Raw genomic sequence first — 15,822 nt, 5'->3', positions numbered from 1 at the left:
CATATATTTGGTCATTCAGATAACCAAAATATATTTCTCCAAAATATATATATTTATGCTGCTGCTGCTAAGTCGCTTCAGTCGTGTCTGACTCTGTGTGACCCCATAGACGGCAGCCCCCTGGCTCCCCCGTCCCTGGGATTCTCCAGGCAAGAACACTAGAGTGGGTTGCCATTTCCTTCTCCAATGCAGGAAAGTGAAAAGTGAAAGTGAAGTCGCTCAGTCGTGTCCAACTCTTAGCGATCCCATGGACTGCAGCCCACCAGGCTCCTCCATCCATGGGATTCTCCAGGCAAGAGTGCTAGAGTGGGGTGCCATTGCCTTTAGTTTTTATTCGTAGTTCCTAACTCACAGGTTCCAAAACCCTTGGAATTTTCTGAGTGATAAGAACAACAGGAGCATCATTTGTTGCAATATTTTCTCTCTTCAGTTCAGTTCAGTTCAGTTCAGTCGCTTAGTCGTGTCCGACTCTTTGCGACCCCATGAATCACACACAGCATGCCAGGCCTCCCTGTCCATCACCAACTCCTGGAGTTCACCCAAACTCATGTCCATTGAGTCAGTGATGCCATCCAGCCATCTCATCCTCTGTCTTCCCCTTCTTCTCCTGCCCCCAATCCCTCCCAGCATCAGGGTCTTTTCCAATGAGTCAACTCTTCGCATGAGGTGGCCAAAGTATTGGAGTTTCAGCTTCAGCAGTTTTTGAAAATGCTTCAGAGCCATCACAGTGAAATGGGTTACTTGTTACTTATAACAAGCTGTTTCCACCACAATGGGGTTCATGTAATGAAGTTGACTTTTGTATAGCACCTAAGGATGGGTGCTAGTTGCCAGGAGAACCAATCATGAAAAGAGAGTGGGAACTTCCAGTCTCACCCCCTGATTTCCGGGGAGGGCAGAGGGGCTAGAGATAGTCAACCAGCAGTGGACAATGAGTTAATCAATTATGCCTGTGTAATTCAGCCTCCATAAAAACTCAAAAAGAGAGGTGTTTAGAGAGCTTCCACACTGGGGAACCAGAACACTCTCCTATGCCACCATGCTGGGCTCCAAGCTCCACTAAGACAGAAGCTCCTTTGTTTGGGACTTCACCCTATGTATCCCTTCTTCTGCTTGTTGATCTAAATTAATAATAATAAAAGGAAATTTGGGGGATTCTCAAATGTGTACAAATTAAACACACACTCACATACTTCTAAATGAGCAACAAGTCAATAAATAACAAGGGAAATTAGAAAATACTTTGAGAAAATGAAAACAAAAATATACCAAAACTTATGAGATGCCGCTAAAGCCGTGCTTGGAGGGAAATATATAACTTATATACCTGAATTAAGAATTTTATTGTATGGACTTCCCTGGTGGCTCAGTGATATAGAAACTGCCTGCCAATGCAGACGACACGGGTTTGGTCCCTGGGCAAGGAAGATCCCACATGCCAAGGAACACCTAAGCCCATGTACCAGAACTATTGAGCCTGTGCTCTAGAGCCCAGGCGCCACAATTACTGAAGCCCGCACACCGTAGAGCCTGTGCTACGCAGGCAACAAGAGGTATCACTGCAATGAGAAACCCTCGCACTGCAATTAGAGAGTAGTCCCCACTCACAACTAAAGGAAAGCCAGCACAGCAGTGAAGACCCAGCAGAGCCAAAAGTAAACAGATAAATAAAATTATTAAAAAGAATTTCATTATATGCATATTCACCTCAATAAAGCTGATATTTAATATAGAAATAATGACCCATATTCTTTGACTATACAAATTTGCATGCTACCATACAGGAGTAGACACTAAATTCTCTCTAATTTTAGTATAAGTTGGAAAAAATCACTAATACTTTCAAACCACATATAAAGTGCACTGGAAAGAAACAAAAGAACCCTAACATGATTTTTAAAATATATGGACAAAAAACTAAGCTTATAATTAATTATATGCATGCTGAAGTATTTAGGGGAAAGTGCATGATGTTTGCAATTTACTTTAAAATGCAACAACATAAAGCTAAGATGGGTTGTTGTATAGATAAGTAATAAAAACAAGTATTATAAAATGTTAGTGGTAGAATCTACTTGTTAGGTTTATGGGTATTCACTATAAAATTTTTTAAATTTTGCTGCATGTTTGAAATTTTTCATAATAAAATGATAGGAAAAATAATAAACTCAAAATACCACTCTGACCTGAACTATTATGATTGCATAATTTACTAAGTTAATAGCCTATTGATCTGAAGAAATTAATGTTTTCTTTAAGGAGCAAGTTATTTTAGTTTATAAACTTTGGGAACCTAACGTATTATATAAACATTTTTAAACAATCGCCTCACCCAGAGAGATGTTATGAAAGAGCATAATGATACTCTGGGCGGGAATAAGATCTTGTAGCCTCAGGGCCAAACTTTCTAGGAGAATCTTCCCAGGGTCTAGAATTATATGTCATAAGGGATTCAGATCAACTTTAGATTTCTGCCCCCAGTTTCTGTCAGAAAAGTTGTGAAATAGGCCACATGTAGATAAATTAATAAGTTCATGCCTGCTCAAATACAGTGCCTTTTTCCACCTTGTCATTTTCCAGCACAGTATTACTACTACAGATCTTGCTTCCCTATTTTGAGAAGGCAGTTTAGACACCATTCACTTCTTTCTCTACTCTCCCCTCATAATCTTACAAAGCTGTTGGTACTGAGGCTTCTGTGTTCCATGGAGAGTGGTTTTCCAAGTGATGAAGCAGGTTCTAATCAATATACAATCCAGATATGTACTGGGACCTGGATCTCTGCCACCTTTCCCTCCAGCTCTCTTAACACAATGACTAGGGAATTCCTTTGAGGATCACTGAGTATGCTTCAAGCCACCCTGTTCCTGTGGCCTCCTTCCAGCCACAAGATCTTCCTGTCTGGAGCATTTCCGGCCCTTCTGTCCCTTGGCTTGGAGAGTTCAGCTCAACCTGGGGAAAGGACAGAAGACTCGAGGTTATCAAAAGCCTGTTGAATTATCTGATGCAAGACTGGCTGGCTTGTTTGCCTCCCTGGCTCTCTTCCTGGGCTTCAAAGCAGCTGAGAAAACAACCTTTTTCTAAGTCTTGGACAAGGAGGAAAATCTCAGGCATGAAGGATTTCTGTCGCAGACATTTGGCACAGCTAGAGGAAAGGTTTGGTTAGCTTGCAAAAGGTTTTATTAGCCTAGACATGCAGGCGAAATGAGATAATGGGGTCCCTGTTGAAGGACATTTTAGAATCAATGGGTTTGCTCCCTTCCTTCTCAGCAGGTCCCTTGTGTACAGATGTAAATATTAGAAGTGTTTAACGAGGACACCGCCGGTGAGTTCAACTACCGCACAATCCTGCTGATCATGGGGGAGACTGAGATAGGGTTAAAAAATTAGCAAGCTAGAAATCTGTGGATGGATGCAAAGTCCTATTTCTGAGCTATCCAACTCAACCGTTTCTCACCCCAGCTTTCTTAGCTGAACACATTACAATGTCTTTGGTCCCTGCATTTTGTGGATGGAAAGAAAGGGATAGAAAGAAAGCCAGGCCTACCACCTGCCCCTGCAGGAAGAAACTGTGCTTACACTTTCCTTCTGCCAGCTCATTTTACTCTGCCCTTTGCCCCTGACCAATATGAGATTTGGGGTAATGGGTGGGAAAGGGAAGGAAATAAAAGAGAGGAAGGATTCATTAGCAGTGTTAAAGGAAGCCTGCCTGGCACAGGAGTCAGAGAAGAGAAAGTGAAAGAATTGGTGCCAGCTAACCCTCAGCACATGGCTGCCTATTCATGTCTGCTTCCCTGGGCCACAAAGGCAAAACTCACTTTTTCCTAAAGTCAGGGCTCTTTTGCAGAAACTCATATACCCTGCCAGGACCAGAATTCTATAAAAGCAGCCTCCAAGAGAGCCTGTACCTAAGGTTCCTGATGTCTTTGTGCTGTCTTGTCCACACTGACCTTCCTGGCCACCCATAGAGGAGAAGGGTAGGCCGGGTTGCTCCGGAGGAGGGTCACACCTGTACTTTAAAGGGACACAAGTACTATCTCTAGAAGGTGTCACCATCCTGGAGGATGCTTGAGGTTCCTATGTCCAGCACTTTCTGTTCTGTGGCTCCTTTTCCACTTTCTGAGCCTCTTGGAAGTGGGATCAAGCCAGGAAAAACATGTGATGCTATAGCAAGCTGAAACCAAAGACTTGACTGTGGTTCTGCCCAAGCCAAGTCTTGGCAATGATTGACGGGGCAGCCTGCACTTTTCTATGTGACATAGTCTAAGTCCCCCAACTTTGGGGATGGGTTGCCAGATAAGCCTCAAAATAGGTATGAGTCAGAGCTTCAGAGAGTCACCATTTTTTTATATTTTATAATTGAGTTTCCGTTATGCATACAACATCATACTGGAGGTTGCTAGGACTAGAAGCAGCAATGATGATGATGTCCTTTGCCTTCAAACACATGGTAATAAATTCAAGGGGCATTAACTATAAAATGGTGGAGAAAACAGTGAGTGCTATTAGAGAGGTTATAGATACAGTGTGATAGATTTGAGAGACGTTACCTCAGGCTAGAGAAATTGGCATGAGCTTTCTGGAAGAGGTAGCATTTTTACAGCATTCCAAGAGGAGGTAGGATTTGGACATTGAGACAGGAAGGACAAAAGGAAGATTATTAGTGTGGAAGCTTGTGAGCCTCTTAGTCAACCTGCATGGATGCCCTTCTTTGTCTTGAACTGTGCAGAATCCATGCTGGAAAGCAAATGCCTTTATTTGTTGTTATGTATTCTGCCTCCTTGATGTCTTATCCCTTGGATGTGGATTTATCTATGCATGACAGATTAGAGGTTACCATCATGCTGGTTGAAAGTACAGACTATAGAACTGGTTGGCTTGGGCCAGAATCTTGTCTTCAGCACTTATAAGCTGTCTGCCTCAGAGGGCTATTGTGAGGAATAACATCTATTGGTTGTTTGCATCATCATTACTGTGGGACCCTTGGAAGGTCCTCCAGCCCACCCCAAACCATAAGACTTTCCACCATTTTTAGGTCTATTACTCTCTTCTGACAGTCTTACATTAAAATGCAAAATGTAAAGTTTCCTTAGCACTAGAAGGTTTAAACCAGCTCTGCTTTAGAGCAAAAGAGAATCAGCTGATAACTTATTTGCTTAGAGCAAAATAGGCACCTGAGTGGAGAGATATAAAAGGAGGAGAAGAGATTCTGTACAGGGAGGCCAGTGAGCTCCAGGAGCCAACTTCTCCCCCCATGTTTTATTTAGAGTACCCAGGCTTCTGGGGTTTCACTTGTACACTGAGAGAAACCTTCACACATATAGCATGGGGATAATGTGAGGAACAGTGAAGAAAATGTCCATCTGTCATTTTCAGAGACCACACATGCAAAGCACTGAACTGGGCTCTATGAAATGGAAGAGTATGGGATCAAAGGCAATGCCCTTGATCTTTGCAATCCCACTGAGAATTCAGAACATATTTCTAGGAAATAAATTGACGTAGAAATGTATAGCAGTCTTTTTTTTTTTTGTCATCATAATGGTGAAAGTGATGATATTCCAGTTGAGATATTTCAAATCCTGGAAGATGATGCTGTGAAAGTGCTGCACTCAATACACCAGCAAATTTGGAAAACTCAGCAGTGGCCACAGGACTGGAAAAGGTCAGTTTTCATTCCAATCCCAAAGGAAGGCAATGCCAAAGAATGCTCAAACTACTGCACAGTTGCACTCATCTCACACGCTAGTAAAGGAATGCTCAAAATTCTCCAAGCCAGGCTTCTGCAACACGTGAACTGTGAACTTCCTGATGTTCAAGCTGGATTTAGAAAAGGCAGAGGAACCAGAGATCAAATTGCCAACATCCTCTGGATCATCGAAAAAGCAAGAGAGTTCAGAAAAACATCTATTTCTGCTTTATTGACTATGTCAAAGCCTTTGACTGTGTGGATCACAATAAACTGTGGAAAATTCTGAAAGAGATGGTAATACCAGACCACCTGATCTGCCTCTTAAGAAATCTATATGCAGGTCAGGTGTTGGAGAAGCAACAGTTAGAACTGGACATGGAACAACAGACTGGTTCCAAATTGGGAAAGGAGTACATCACGGCTGTATATTGTCACCATGCTTATTTAACTTATATGCAGGGTGTATCATGAGAAATGCTGGGCTGGATGAAGCACAAGCTGGAATCAAGATTGCTGGGAGAGATATCAATTACCTCAGATATGCAGATGACACCACCCTTATGCCAAAAAGTAAAGAAGAACTAAAGAGCCTCTTGATGAAAGTGAAAGAGGAGAGTGAAAAAGTTGGCTTAAAGCTCAACATTCAGAAAACTAAGATCATGGCATCTGGTCCTGTCACTTCATGGCAAATAGATGGGGAAACAGTGGCTGATTTTATTTTTGGGGCTCCAAAATCACTGCAGATGGTGATTGCAGCCATGAAATTAAAAGATGTGTAATCCTTGGAAGGAAAGTATGACCAACCTAGACAGTATATTAAAAAGCAGAGACATTACTTTGCCAACAAAGTCCATCTAGTCAAGGCTATGGTTTTTCCAGTAGTCATGTATAGATGTGAGAGTTGGACTATAAAGAAAGCTGAGCACAGAAGAATTGATGCTTTTGGACTGTGGTGTTGGAGAAGACTCTTGAGAGTCCCTTGGACTGCAAGGAGGTCCAACCAGTCCATCCTAAAGGAGATCAGTTTTGAGTGTTCATTGGAAGGACTGATGTTGAAGCTGAAACTCCAATACTTTGGCCACCTGACGTGAAGAGCTGACTCATTTGAAAAGACTCTGACGCTGGGAAAGATTGAGGGCAAGAGAAGAAGGGGACAATAGAGGATGAGATGGTTAGATAGCATCACCGACTCGATGGACCTGAGTTTGGGTAAACGCCGGGAGATGGTGATGGACAGGGAGGCCTGGCTTGCTGTGGTCCATGGGGTCACAAAGAATTGGACATGATTGAGCAACTGAACTGAACTGAACTGAATGGTGAAAGTTTAATTATTTGTCAACTCTATGATTGTGTCTGCTTTCTCTTTAAAAAAATTTTTTTTGTATTTTAGTACAATTGTTAAAGATACTTTCCATTTACAGTTACAACAAAATACTGGCCATATTCTCCATGTTGTACAATACATCCTCAAGCCTAGCTTACCCCTAACAGTTTATACCTCTTTTCCACCCACCCCATGAACTCCCCTCACCCCCACCACAGGTCACCACTGGCTTGTTCTTCATATGTGTGAGTTTCAGATGGCAGTCTTTTAAAAAGTACAAATTCTCACAATAGATAGGATTGTGGCTCACAGTACCACACACCTGTCTTGTGGAGTTCCAGAGTTTTCAGAGCCGCACATGTCTGTACTCATTCTTACCCAACTATATATTTCCGTGAACCCTTAGAAAATTCTAAAACCAACTTCACATATTACACACAGGGTTGAGTGGGATAAAAACTTTTCACGAAAGTCCTGGATTCTATTAAGCTGCAGGGCTTATGTATTGAAGAATCCAGGAGGGCACTCGAAAACAGCACAAGTCAGACAATGTTTAGAACACCCCAGCTGTATAGGTTGACTGACCTTCTGAAACAGCAGCCTGAGTTATCGGCTAGGGAGGGTTGTTTGCTTTATAAGAGGATTATTTATTGTTTGAAAGGCACAAGGGCATGGGGTGCTCATTGAAGTCTAAAAGAGGGAAAAGTCAATATGTGTTCACAAGGACAATGTGGCAAACATCACTTTTTTCCTGAAATCTGTTAAGCTAAAAAGCTAATTTACACTTCTTCACTCTGCCACATAACACTAGAGAATCTTCAGGTCAGAAAACTCACGTTAAAAGCAATATGCATTTACCTTTACCCCAGGCCTCTTACCAGCGTGTTTGCTTTGAAGTGTTTATGGTCATAGGTTGGTTTGGGTATCTAACCACCCTGATGGAGTTCTCCTCCCGTTGTTCTCTTGTCAGTTTCCCTGTAGAAATTTGGGCTCCAGTCCAAACATATTTCATCCACCATGGCTGAATGAGCAGAGTAGCACCTTGTTCTAGATACTCTGTCTCCATTAATACAACCTGAGATCACACTGCTGCTGCTGCTGCTGCTAAGTCGCTTCAGTCGTGCCCGACTCTGTGTGACCCCATAGACGGCAGCCCACCAGGCTCCCCTGTCCCTTGGATTCTCCAGGCAAGAACACTGGAGTGGGTTGCCATTTCCTTCTCCAATGCATGAAAATGAAAAGTGAAAGTGAAGTCGCTCAGTTGTGTCCGACTCTAGCAACCCCATGGACTGCAGCCTACCAGGCTTCTCTGTCCATGGGATTTTCCAAGCAAAAGTACTGGAGTGGGGTGCACTAGATTTTTGCAAACCACATCTCCCAGCTGACTGGTACTGAACTGTAGTGAACTAACACGTAATTCATTTTCTGAATGTTAAATCTCATCTTCCCCGTTCTGAAACCAGAACAAATTAGTCCCCTGTTCTTAAGGGCAAGGCTTTACATGTATTTCAATAAAATTGTGTCCTAAAGATTCATAGGGTTTGTCCCAACATTCTAACCAAATTGAGGTTTGTTTTCATATAATGGCTGTCTAATATATTAACTGTTCCTCTAAATTTGGTGTCTCCTGTTGCCGTATCCAGCGTCTCATCAGTGGGTTTAATTACATGATTCATGAGTCCAAATGTCACTTTTAGGGTGAGATCTTCTCTTAACTCCCTCTTTTAATCCAATACGTTTCCTATACTCTTTCTCTGCTTTTTTTCTCCATAGCATATATAATCATCTAATATGCGAAATATTTCACTACATATTCATTTTGTTTATTATCTTTTGCCTCCTTTAGAATGTATCTCCTAGGGTAGCAATTTTTTTCAGTTCTATTCCCTGTTGTATGGATGTGGTTGAATACAGCAGTGTGTGCATCCAGGTCAGTAAGTACGTTGAATATGATAGGACTGAGGATAGAATGCAGTACCTTCTACTAGAGGTTGTTACCCCATACGATTGTTACTAAACTTTTGGATACTTTCAGATCCATTTCATGGTATTAGCATCCAGTCCACCTTGTCTTCACTTTATCCAGAAGGCTACTGAGAATTTGTTACCTTTTTTTTGCTGAAAATCTGATAGTTTATGCTGGTGGTAGCCCTCTGAGCTATCAATCTGGAAGTTCTTTCCCCAAAAAGGAAGAGGGATTCATCTGACGTAACTGATCACTTCCTCTTTCCAACTGCATACAATCATCCTTTTGATAGCTCATTTTAAACCCTGTCCAACCCTTGATTTCCTGGAAAGGAGGTACTTCCAAGTGTGAGAACCTTCCATGTGAGGTCCTTCTGGCTCGAGCTCTGGGCTTGTTCACAGAATGGGCACATGCTTCCTGGAAGAGGAAGTCATCAGATGATGGTGGGTACACCACTGAGCTGAAAGGCTTAGGTTCAGGTGGCATTTATTGTGTTGCATTGGAATATCATATCCTTTTTCTGATTCGAAGATTCTGTGGTCTATAAAATAAATTTTCAAAAATATAGTATAATAGTTTATTGAATACTGTTTATTTACACCCTTCTGGCTTTTCATGTCCAATTTTTCATGCGGGTAATGAAGATCTGAGGTTTGGTATATGTTTATTTATATTGATTTTTGATCTAAAGGCTTTTTATTTCTCTTTTTATTTCAATTCTCCATTCCTCTTTTCCCTTTCTTCCTGACACACCTGTGGTTTAAGTGTCTCCTCATCCCTGAATTATTACAGTAGCTCCCTATCTGACTCCAGGACTCCTGTCTCTTGCTTCTCCACCTCAGACTCTTCAGTCAGGCTAATTTCCTGAACCCAGCTGTTCAAAATGTGGTCTATGGACCACAGCATCAGCATCTCCTAGGAGCTCGCTAGAAAGGCAGATACTCAAGCCCCACTCAAAACCTAGTGAATCAAAATCTACGTGTCAGGACCTGCAGGTGATTCATACCAACATTAAAGCTTGAGAAGCACTGTCCTCTGTTCTGCCATTCCCCTATCAAGGAGCACCCATACATGCACGTTGAACCGTCCCTACGTCATCTCTGTCAGAAATGATCCACTTTAATTATCAGGTGAGAAGTTTTTGACATAAAGATGTAAGTGTCCGCCTATACCATCTACTCATTTGTTCTGAGAATGAGCGCTGGTTTATCTAGATAACTTCAGAGCAGTTATCAAAATTGAGATTCAACTTGAATTGAATCCTTCAGGTAAAAACCAAGTATATTGCTTTTTGGTAAGTGAAAGTTAAGGGGAACTTGGGAATCATATGTAGTGAGTTGGTTGGAAATATTCAAACTGAGGTTTTTAGTTTGACACAGGTGTTTTTAAAGGTAATTTATTTTAGTTTTATTTATTTATTTTTGGCTCTGCTGAGTGTTCACTGCTGCACGGGCTTTTCTCTAGTTGAGGCAAGCAGAGGCTACGCTTCATTGCAGTCCCCAGGCTTCTCCCTGCGGTGGCTTCTCTTGTGCAGCACAGGCTCTAGTGTGCAAGGGCTTCAGTAGTTGTGGCTCCCGTACTCTCAAGTACAGGCTCAGTAGTTGTGGCTCATGGACTTAGTTACTCTGCAGCATGTGGGATATTCCTGGACCAGGGATCAAACCCATGTCCCCTGCACTGGCAGGCAGATTCCACCAGGAAAGCCCAACACAGGCATGTTTTATACTTAATCTTCAACATTATCTCATTTAGGTGGGTGTTGTTATCTCCATTTTACCTACAAGGAAACTGAGGCTCAAAAAGGTGAAGTTGTCCAGAGCCAAAGTATTGGGTACGTTTCAGGCTATACCATAGGCATCCGAAATACAATGGTTCGCACAAGTGGCTCTGTACTGAGCTGGACAGGTGACCAGGTGGGAGGCTTTGCTGATTTATGAGGTCACCCAGCTTCCTTCCCACATGTTGCTTCATCATCCCCCAGGATGTGGTTGAAGCTGGGTCTGGCCCTTGGGAAGAGGGAAAGGGAAAGTGAAGAGCCCATACTTTTCTTATAATCCAGAAGTTCTACCTGTCACTTTTGTCATCTTCTGTCAGTCAAAGCTTAGCCACATCAGCACACCTAGCTGCAAACAAGGCGTAAAAATGTTGAAACCTGGGGAGTTGTTAACTCTAAGGAAGAAAGGATGTGGCTACTAGGGGGAGACTACACAGCCATCAGTTGACTTGCCATAGGCATCAAGTTGATTAGTGGAGGAACCTTGATTCAAACTCCATGCCTACAACCTGTGATCTTTCTACCATTCTGTTCCACCCTTTCTCACAGTTGACAGTGAATGTTTGTTGAATTGTTGTAGATTGAGATAGTACAGGTGTAAGCCTTTGGTTATTTGAAATTATTTCTTCCTTCTCCCCTCTCTCCCTGATTACTTAAGTGGCTCTGTGCCAAACTATCACTATTTTTTGATGATGTTTATTTGCAAAACAGGAAACAGATCGTCATCTTCCTTCAGGAGAAATACAATAATAAAACATAATCCACCAGTTCTTAGAGGTTCTGTGGAATCATATGCAGTGTGTTAAAGGGTTAAATAATAGTAATCTTTTAACCATCAAATGACCATCCCTTTTAAAGTAGGTATCCTCATAGTAGAGTGCCATCATGCAGAATATTTTTGATACTTTGTGTTGGTTGGTGTGTCAACCAACTGTCACCGCAGTAATGCTTTGTGACAACTTCAAAATCACAGAGGTGTGCATACAGTCATAATCATTTAACCCATGTGTATGTAGATCTCCTGGGGATCAGCTATTTAGATTGGACCTAACTGGCCAGGTCTACGTCAGGTGTCTCTCTTCCTCCTTCTGAGACAGCAGATTAGCTTGAACATATTTTTATCTGGCAGTAGCAGAAGCATAAAAAGAACAAGTGAAGTTTTGTTAGGCTTCTTGAGGCCTAAGCTAAGAACTGGCACAACCTATTAGTCAATGCAAGTCATGTGGCCAAACCTATGGTCAAGGATCATGGGAAATACTCTATACCTCCAGGAGGAGGGAAGGTAGTCACGTGGCTAAGGATGTGACTATAGACTTAGTGAAGGGTTGGGGGCCAACCAGGCAACCTGCCATGGCTCTGCCTTTAGCAAGTTATTTTGAATATTTGCAGTGATGTTAAATCTTTATCTTTTAGGGGTAGATTTGAATTTTTTAATAAAATAGCTAAATTTATGAATATAGTTAAAGGCTCAGGCTAAATGATCTTTGGGCGGAAAGGTAGCTATTTAAGCATGTGAGATAATAATGAAACTTGTATCTAAAACTGGCTCAAGAATATGGCCTTCATTGATAGAATAGTTGGAATTGATGTACAGCCTACCAAGGTGGTCAGTTGTTTGAAGGAATAACACTCATTTGGTTCTAAAATAATTTCAAAGTAAACAAACCTCATAGTTTGTGGTCACATGTTACCACTTTGCTTCAGAGTGGGAAGAGGAGTGAACAGAGGCTCGTCTCTATTTCCTTTGACTAATCCTGAGCAAATATGCTTTCTGTGCAGGTTCTCATTGCCAAGTCCCCTCTGGCACCCTTCACCGCCTTTGTCTACACCATCGAGAAGGAAGGCCTGGTTCTTCAAGGTAAGATCTTCGGACGAAGCCATTTCTTTCATCTAATTATACTCAGCACTGCCCATTGTGGGTGATAATTACTGCTTTGCTCCTGATGGAAGCTCCTTCGGGACAGAATCAAAGGCCAAGAAGAACTAGCCGGTGATGTTGATCCTGATAAGATAAAAGAGGTTGGCAATTGTGGCAAGAATTTGACAGAGATCAGGGAGAATTACAGAGTTCCCTAACAGAGTCGGACAACCCAAGAATGAGGGACAAGTCGAGCAGGCTAGGAACTGCAACTCCTCCAGTCCTCTTTGCAGATCCCACAGGGGAAGGGACCCAGCCCTGCCTCAGAGCCTTCTCACTTAACTGGGAAAAACCATCTGGGCTGGCAGCCTGTGGGGCACTTTGTCATGGCTCCATGAGCACCACTTCCTCGGCCTCCGTCTGGTTACTCTATTTCCTCCCCCTGTACTCAAGTCCCGACTAGGGACCAGGCCTTGCAGACCTGCACTTTGTGACATGGGCCTGAGTTCTGACTCACGGAAGAGCCCCTCAAGGCCACAAGCTGGAACTAATTCAACAAACAGGGGAGAAAGCGGATTGAGAGGCATCATTCCTTGATGTAGGATCAGGGTGGTTAGGAAAGGTGTCGTTTGATGGCAGGTCTGCAGAAAACAATGAAGAGGAGGGGTTAAATTCAAACCCCATTGAACTTAGCCTGGAGGGTCAGATGTCCCACACTGCTTTGTAGATTAAGAAGGGTCCCCATAAAAGTGCTCAGAGTACACATCTGTCCCCCACTGTTGGGCTGGAGACGTCACCCAGAGATGCTTGGCACATGTCTGCTCAGAACCTCCGAGGAGCATATTGTCTTTGCTGTCTGTGGGAGGAATATCTGCCCTTTAGGATTTTATAAGCTGAATGTTTTCCCCAAGTTAGGGGAAGGGTGAGATAGGGTGAGCCCTTACAGTATCCCCATGGAGACACCTTGCATTATAAAGCTCTAGCAGGACTTCTAGGCAGGTGGCTGGACAGTGCTTCTGACTGAGGAACAGGCTTCAGCCCTCCCTTTCCTTGCCTTCTAAAGCATCCACTTCTTAATGGATCCAGAAAGCAGCGTGTTTGTTTGGTGTAGCTGAGCTCCACAGCAGGGACCCGGGTCCAGGGAAATTTGGAGTAAGAACTCCTGACCTTTGGCTCTTAGCCTTTGACTTATGCTATCCAAGTTCCTTGGTAAATATTTTTTTTTTACAATTGCAAATATTGTTTTCTGACAAAGAAGCAGAGATTTTAAGACCAGATTAAGCAAAGCAAACAGCAGGCCTCTTTGTTACGGACTCTCTAAGGGTGTATAAGTAATAAGCAATCAAAGAGCTGGACTTGGGTTTACCCTGTGCGGTATGCCCTTTGGCTTTTCATATTTAGAGCCTTGCTTTAAAAGATTAGAACTCCAGCAAATAGCAAATTTAGACGAAGATTTCAAGATGTTCTATGCAAGATTATAAGGTAATTTCAGAAGGGAAAGAGCCCATTCTGCCCAGATAGTTTGTAGGAGAGCCTTGATATGGTGCCTATATCTTGATCACTGGGCATTTTGGTAAACAACAGTCGAAAGCCTGGTCTTAATTGGATAACTTTGGGATAATATTGTGGAAGCGAGATTCACAGAGTTGCCTCTCTGACTCTCATTGCTAAGATCATGATTTTGACGGGAAAGAGGAAGTTGTTTAGGGAAAGTAGAAACTGAAACCACAGTAAATTGGTAGGGGTTAGAAAGCTTCAAAGAAAGACTATTAGAAATAGTTGGAAAAGGAGAGAAAGTGGATTACTAAAGGAGGCTGGCCTGGAACAGGGTGTCCAGGAAATAGAAACATTCAGGAAAGTGTCTGATGATGCAAGAATCCCAACCAGTAAATAAAAATGTCTGGGAGACCTCAGAGCCTCACCTGTTTGCTTTTGAAGCCACACCTTCCTCTCTGAGGTTTTTTGGAGGCAGCAGGAACCTTCTGCCCCTATCAGCAGTGCCATTTCATGTAAACCTCTGGGCATTCCCTCCCCTCTAACTATGTGCTCCCAAGGCTTTAAGTAAACAAAAAGGAGCTCTGATCCTCAGAAAAATGGGGGCCCCTCCTGTATTAGACCCACCTTGGATTTCCGTTCCAGTTCTGGTATGTTCTTGAGAAAATCTCTCAAATCCTAGTTTTGTCAGCTTGAAAAAGACAATGTTGACCTTGACTCAGTGCTCTGCAAACTGTTTTGTGACTCATTGGTGGGTCATGAAATAAAATTAAGGAATCACAACCAGCATTGGGGGGAAAAAAAAAAGAGAGAATAGAAAATAACAGATTATATCACATATGTTGTACTGCTTTGTGAAATATTTCCTGTGTGATTGCGTGTGCATGTACCTGCATTATGAATTTATGTACAGAGGTTGCAGTGCAAAATGTTTTTCTTCATTGCATTGTAGTTATCAGCCTGGCTGATCTCTAAAGGCCTTCCCAATTCACCTTTATCTGATTCTCTGAGGAGATGATGTACTTATCATTCACTGAGCTCAGTAGAGTTGTACCCTTGAGATCTCCACAACCTGGAAAGTAAAAGCTTACTTTCCCCCCAGTTTTAACAGATGACTGAGCTAAAACACACCTGCACCATTTCCCAGGTTTAAAGCAAAGAAAGCTTTGATCCCTGGGTGATAACCTTGGAAATGTCTCAGAAGTCAAGGCCAAGAAGCTTTTCTTGTGAGAGGTTGTTCTGGCATGATAGTCCTGAAGTGGCATGCAGGTTGGCACCCACAGCTGTGGGGAGGTGGGGGCACGTACAGTCCTTGTCTGAGGGACATAGAGACAGAGAGGGGAAGGGCTGGAAGAGTGAGGGCAGTTCCTGGGTTACCAACTAAAGAAGAGCCAGCGGCTGTGGCTCCACTTTCCGTCTTTGTAATGGAGCCAGCCTGGGGTGGCAGGAAAAAACCAATCCAAATAGGCTAGCCTGGCTTTTGGCGGGGGTGAGGGTGGGGGTGAGGGACAGAGCTATTAGTGAATCTGGGAATGATCGCTGGGTGCCTTTTATCCCCTTAGCAAGCCCCGAGATTCCTACCAGCCTGCTAACCAGGAGGTTTTATAATACCTGAAGAGCTCCTGAGTACAGAAGCAGAGGGAGGGAGAGAATAAAAGGTGAGGCCCACATTGGATTTACCGGCTCCACAGGCCACGCCCCACCCCAGTTCTCA

At 42.9% G+C, this 15,822-nt stretch overlaps 1 protein-coding gene across 2 annotated transcripts in view; it reads left to right on the top strand.

Moving 5' to 3' along the window:
* RAD51B (RAD51 paralog B) overlaps nucleotides 1–15,822 on the top strand; it is a 620,294-nt gene that overhangs the window by 596,578 nt on the left and 7,894 nt on the right. For both annotated transcript variants that reach the window (XM_070377663.1, XM_005905730.3), the window contains exon 10: nucleotides 12,536–12,614. In XM_070377663.1, the coding sequence (XP_070233764.1) occupies nucleotides 12,536–12,614 (79 nt within the window). The remainder of the gene's footprint in view (nucleotides 1–12,535; nucleotides 12,615–15,822) is intronic.

The sequence above is a fragment of the Bos mutus genome, chromosome 10 (genome assembly GCF_027580195.1).
Source record: "Bos mutus isolate GX-2022 chromosome 10, NWIPB_WYAK_1.1, whole genome shotgun sequence".
Taxonomy (NCBI): Eukaryota; Metazoa; Chordata; class Mammalia; order Artiodactyla; family Bovidae; genus Bos; species Bos mutus.
Note: the sequence above shows the minus strand (reverse complement) of the source record. Positions and strands in the feature narration are given on the sequence as shown.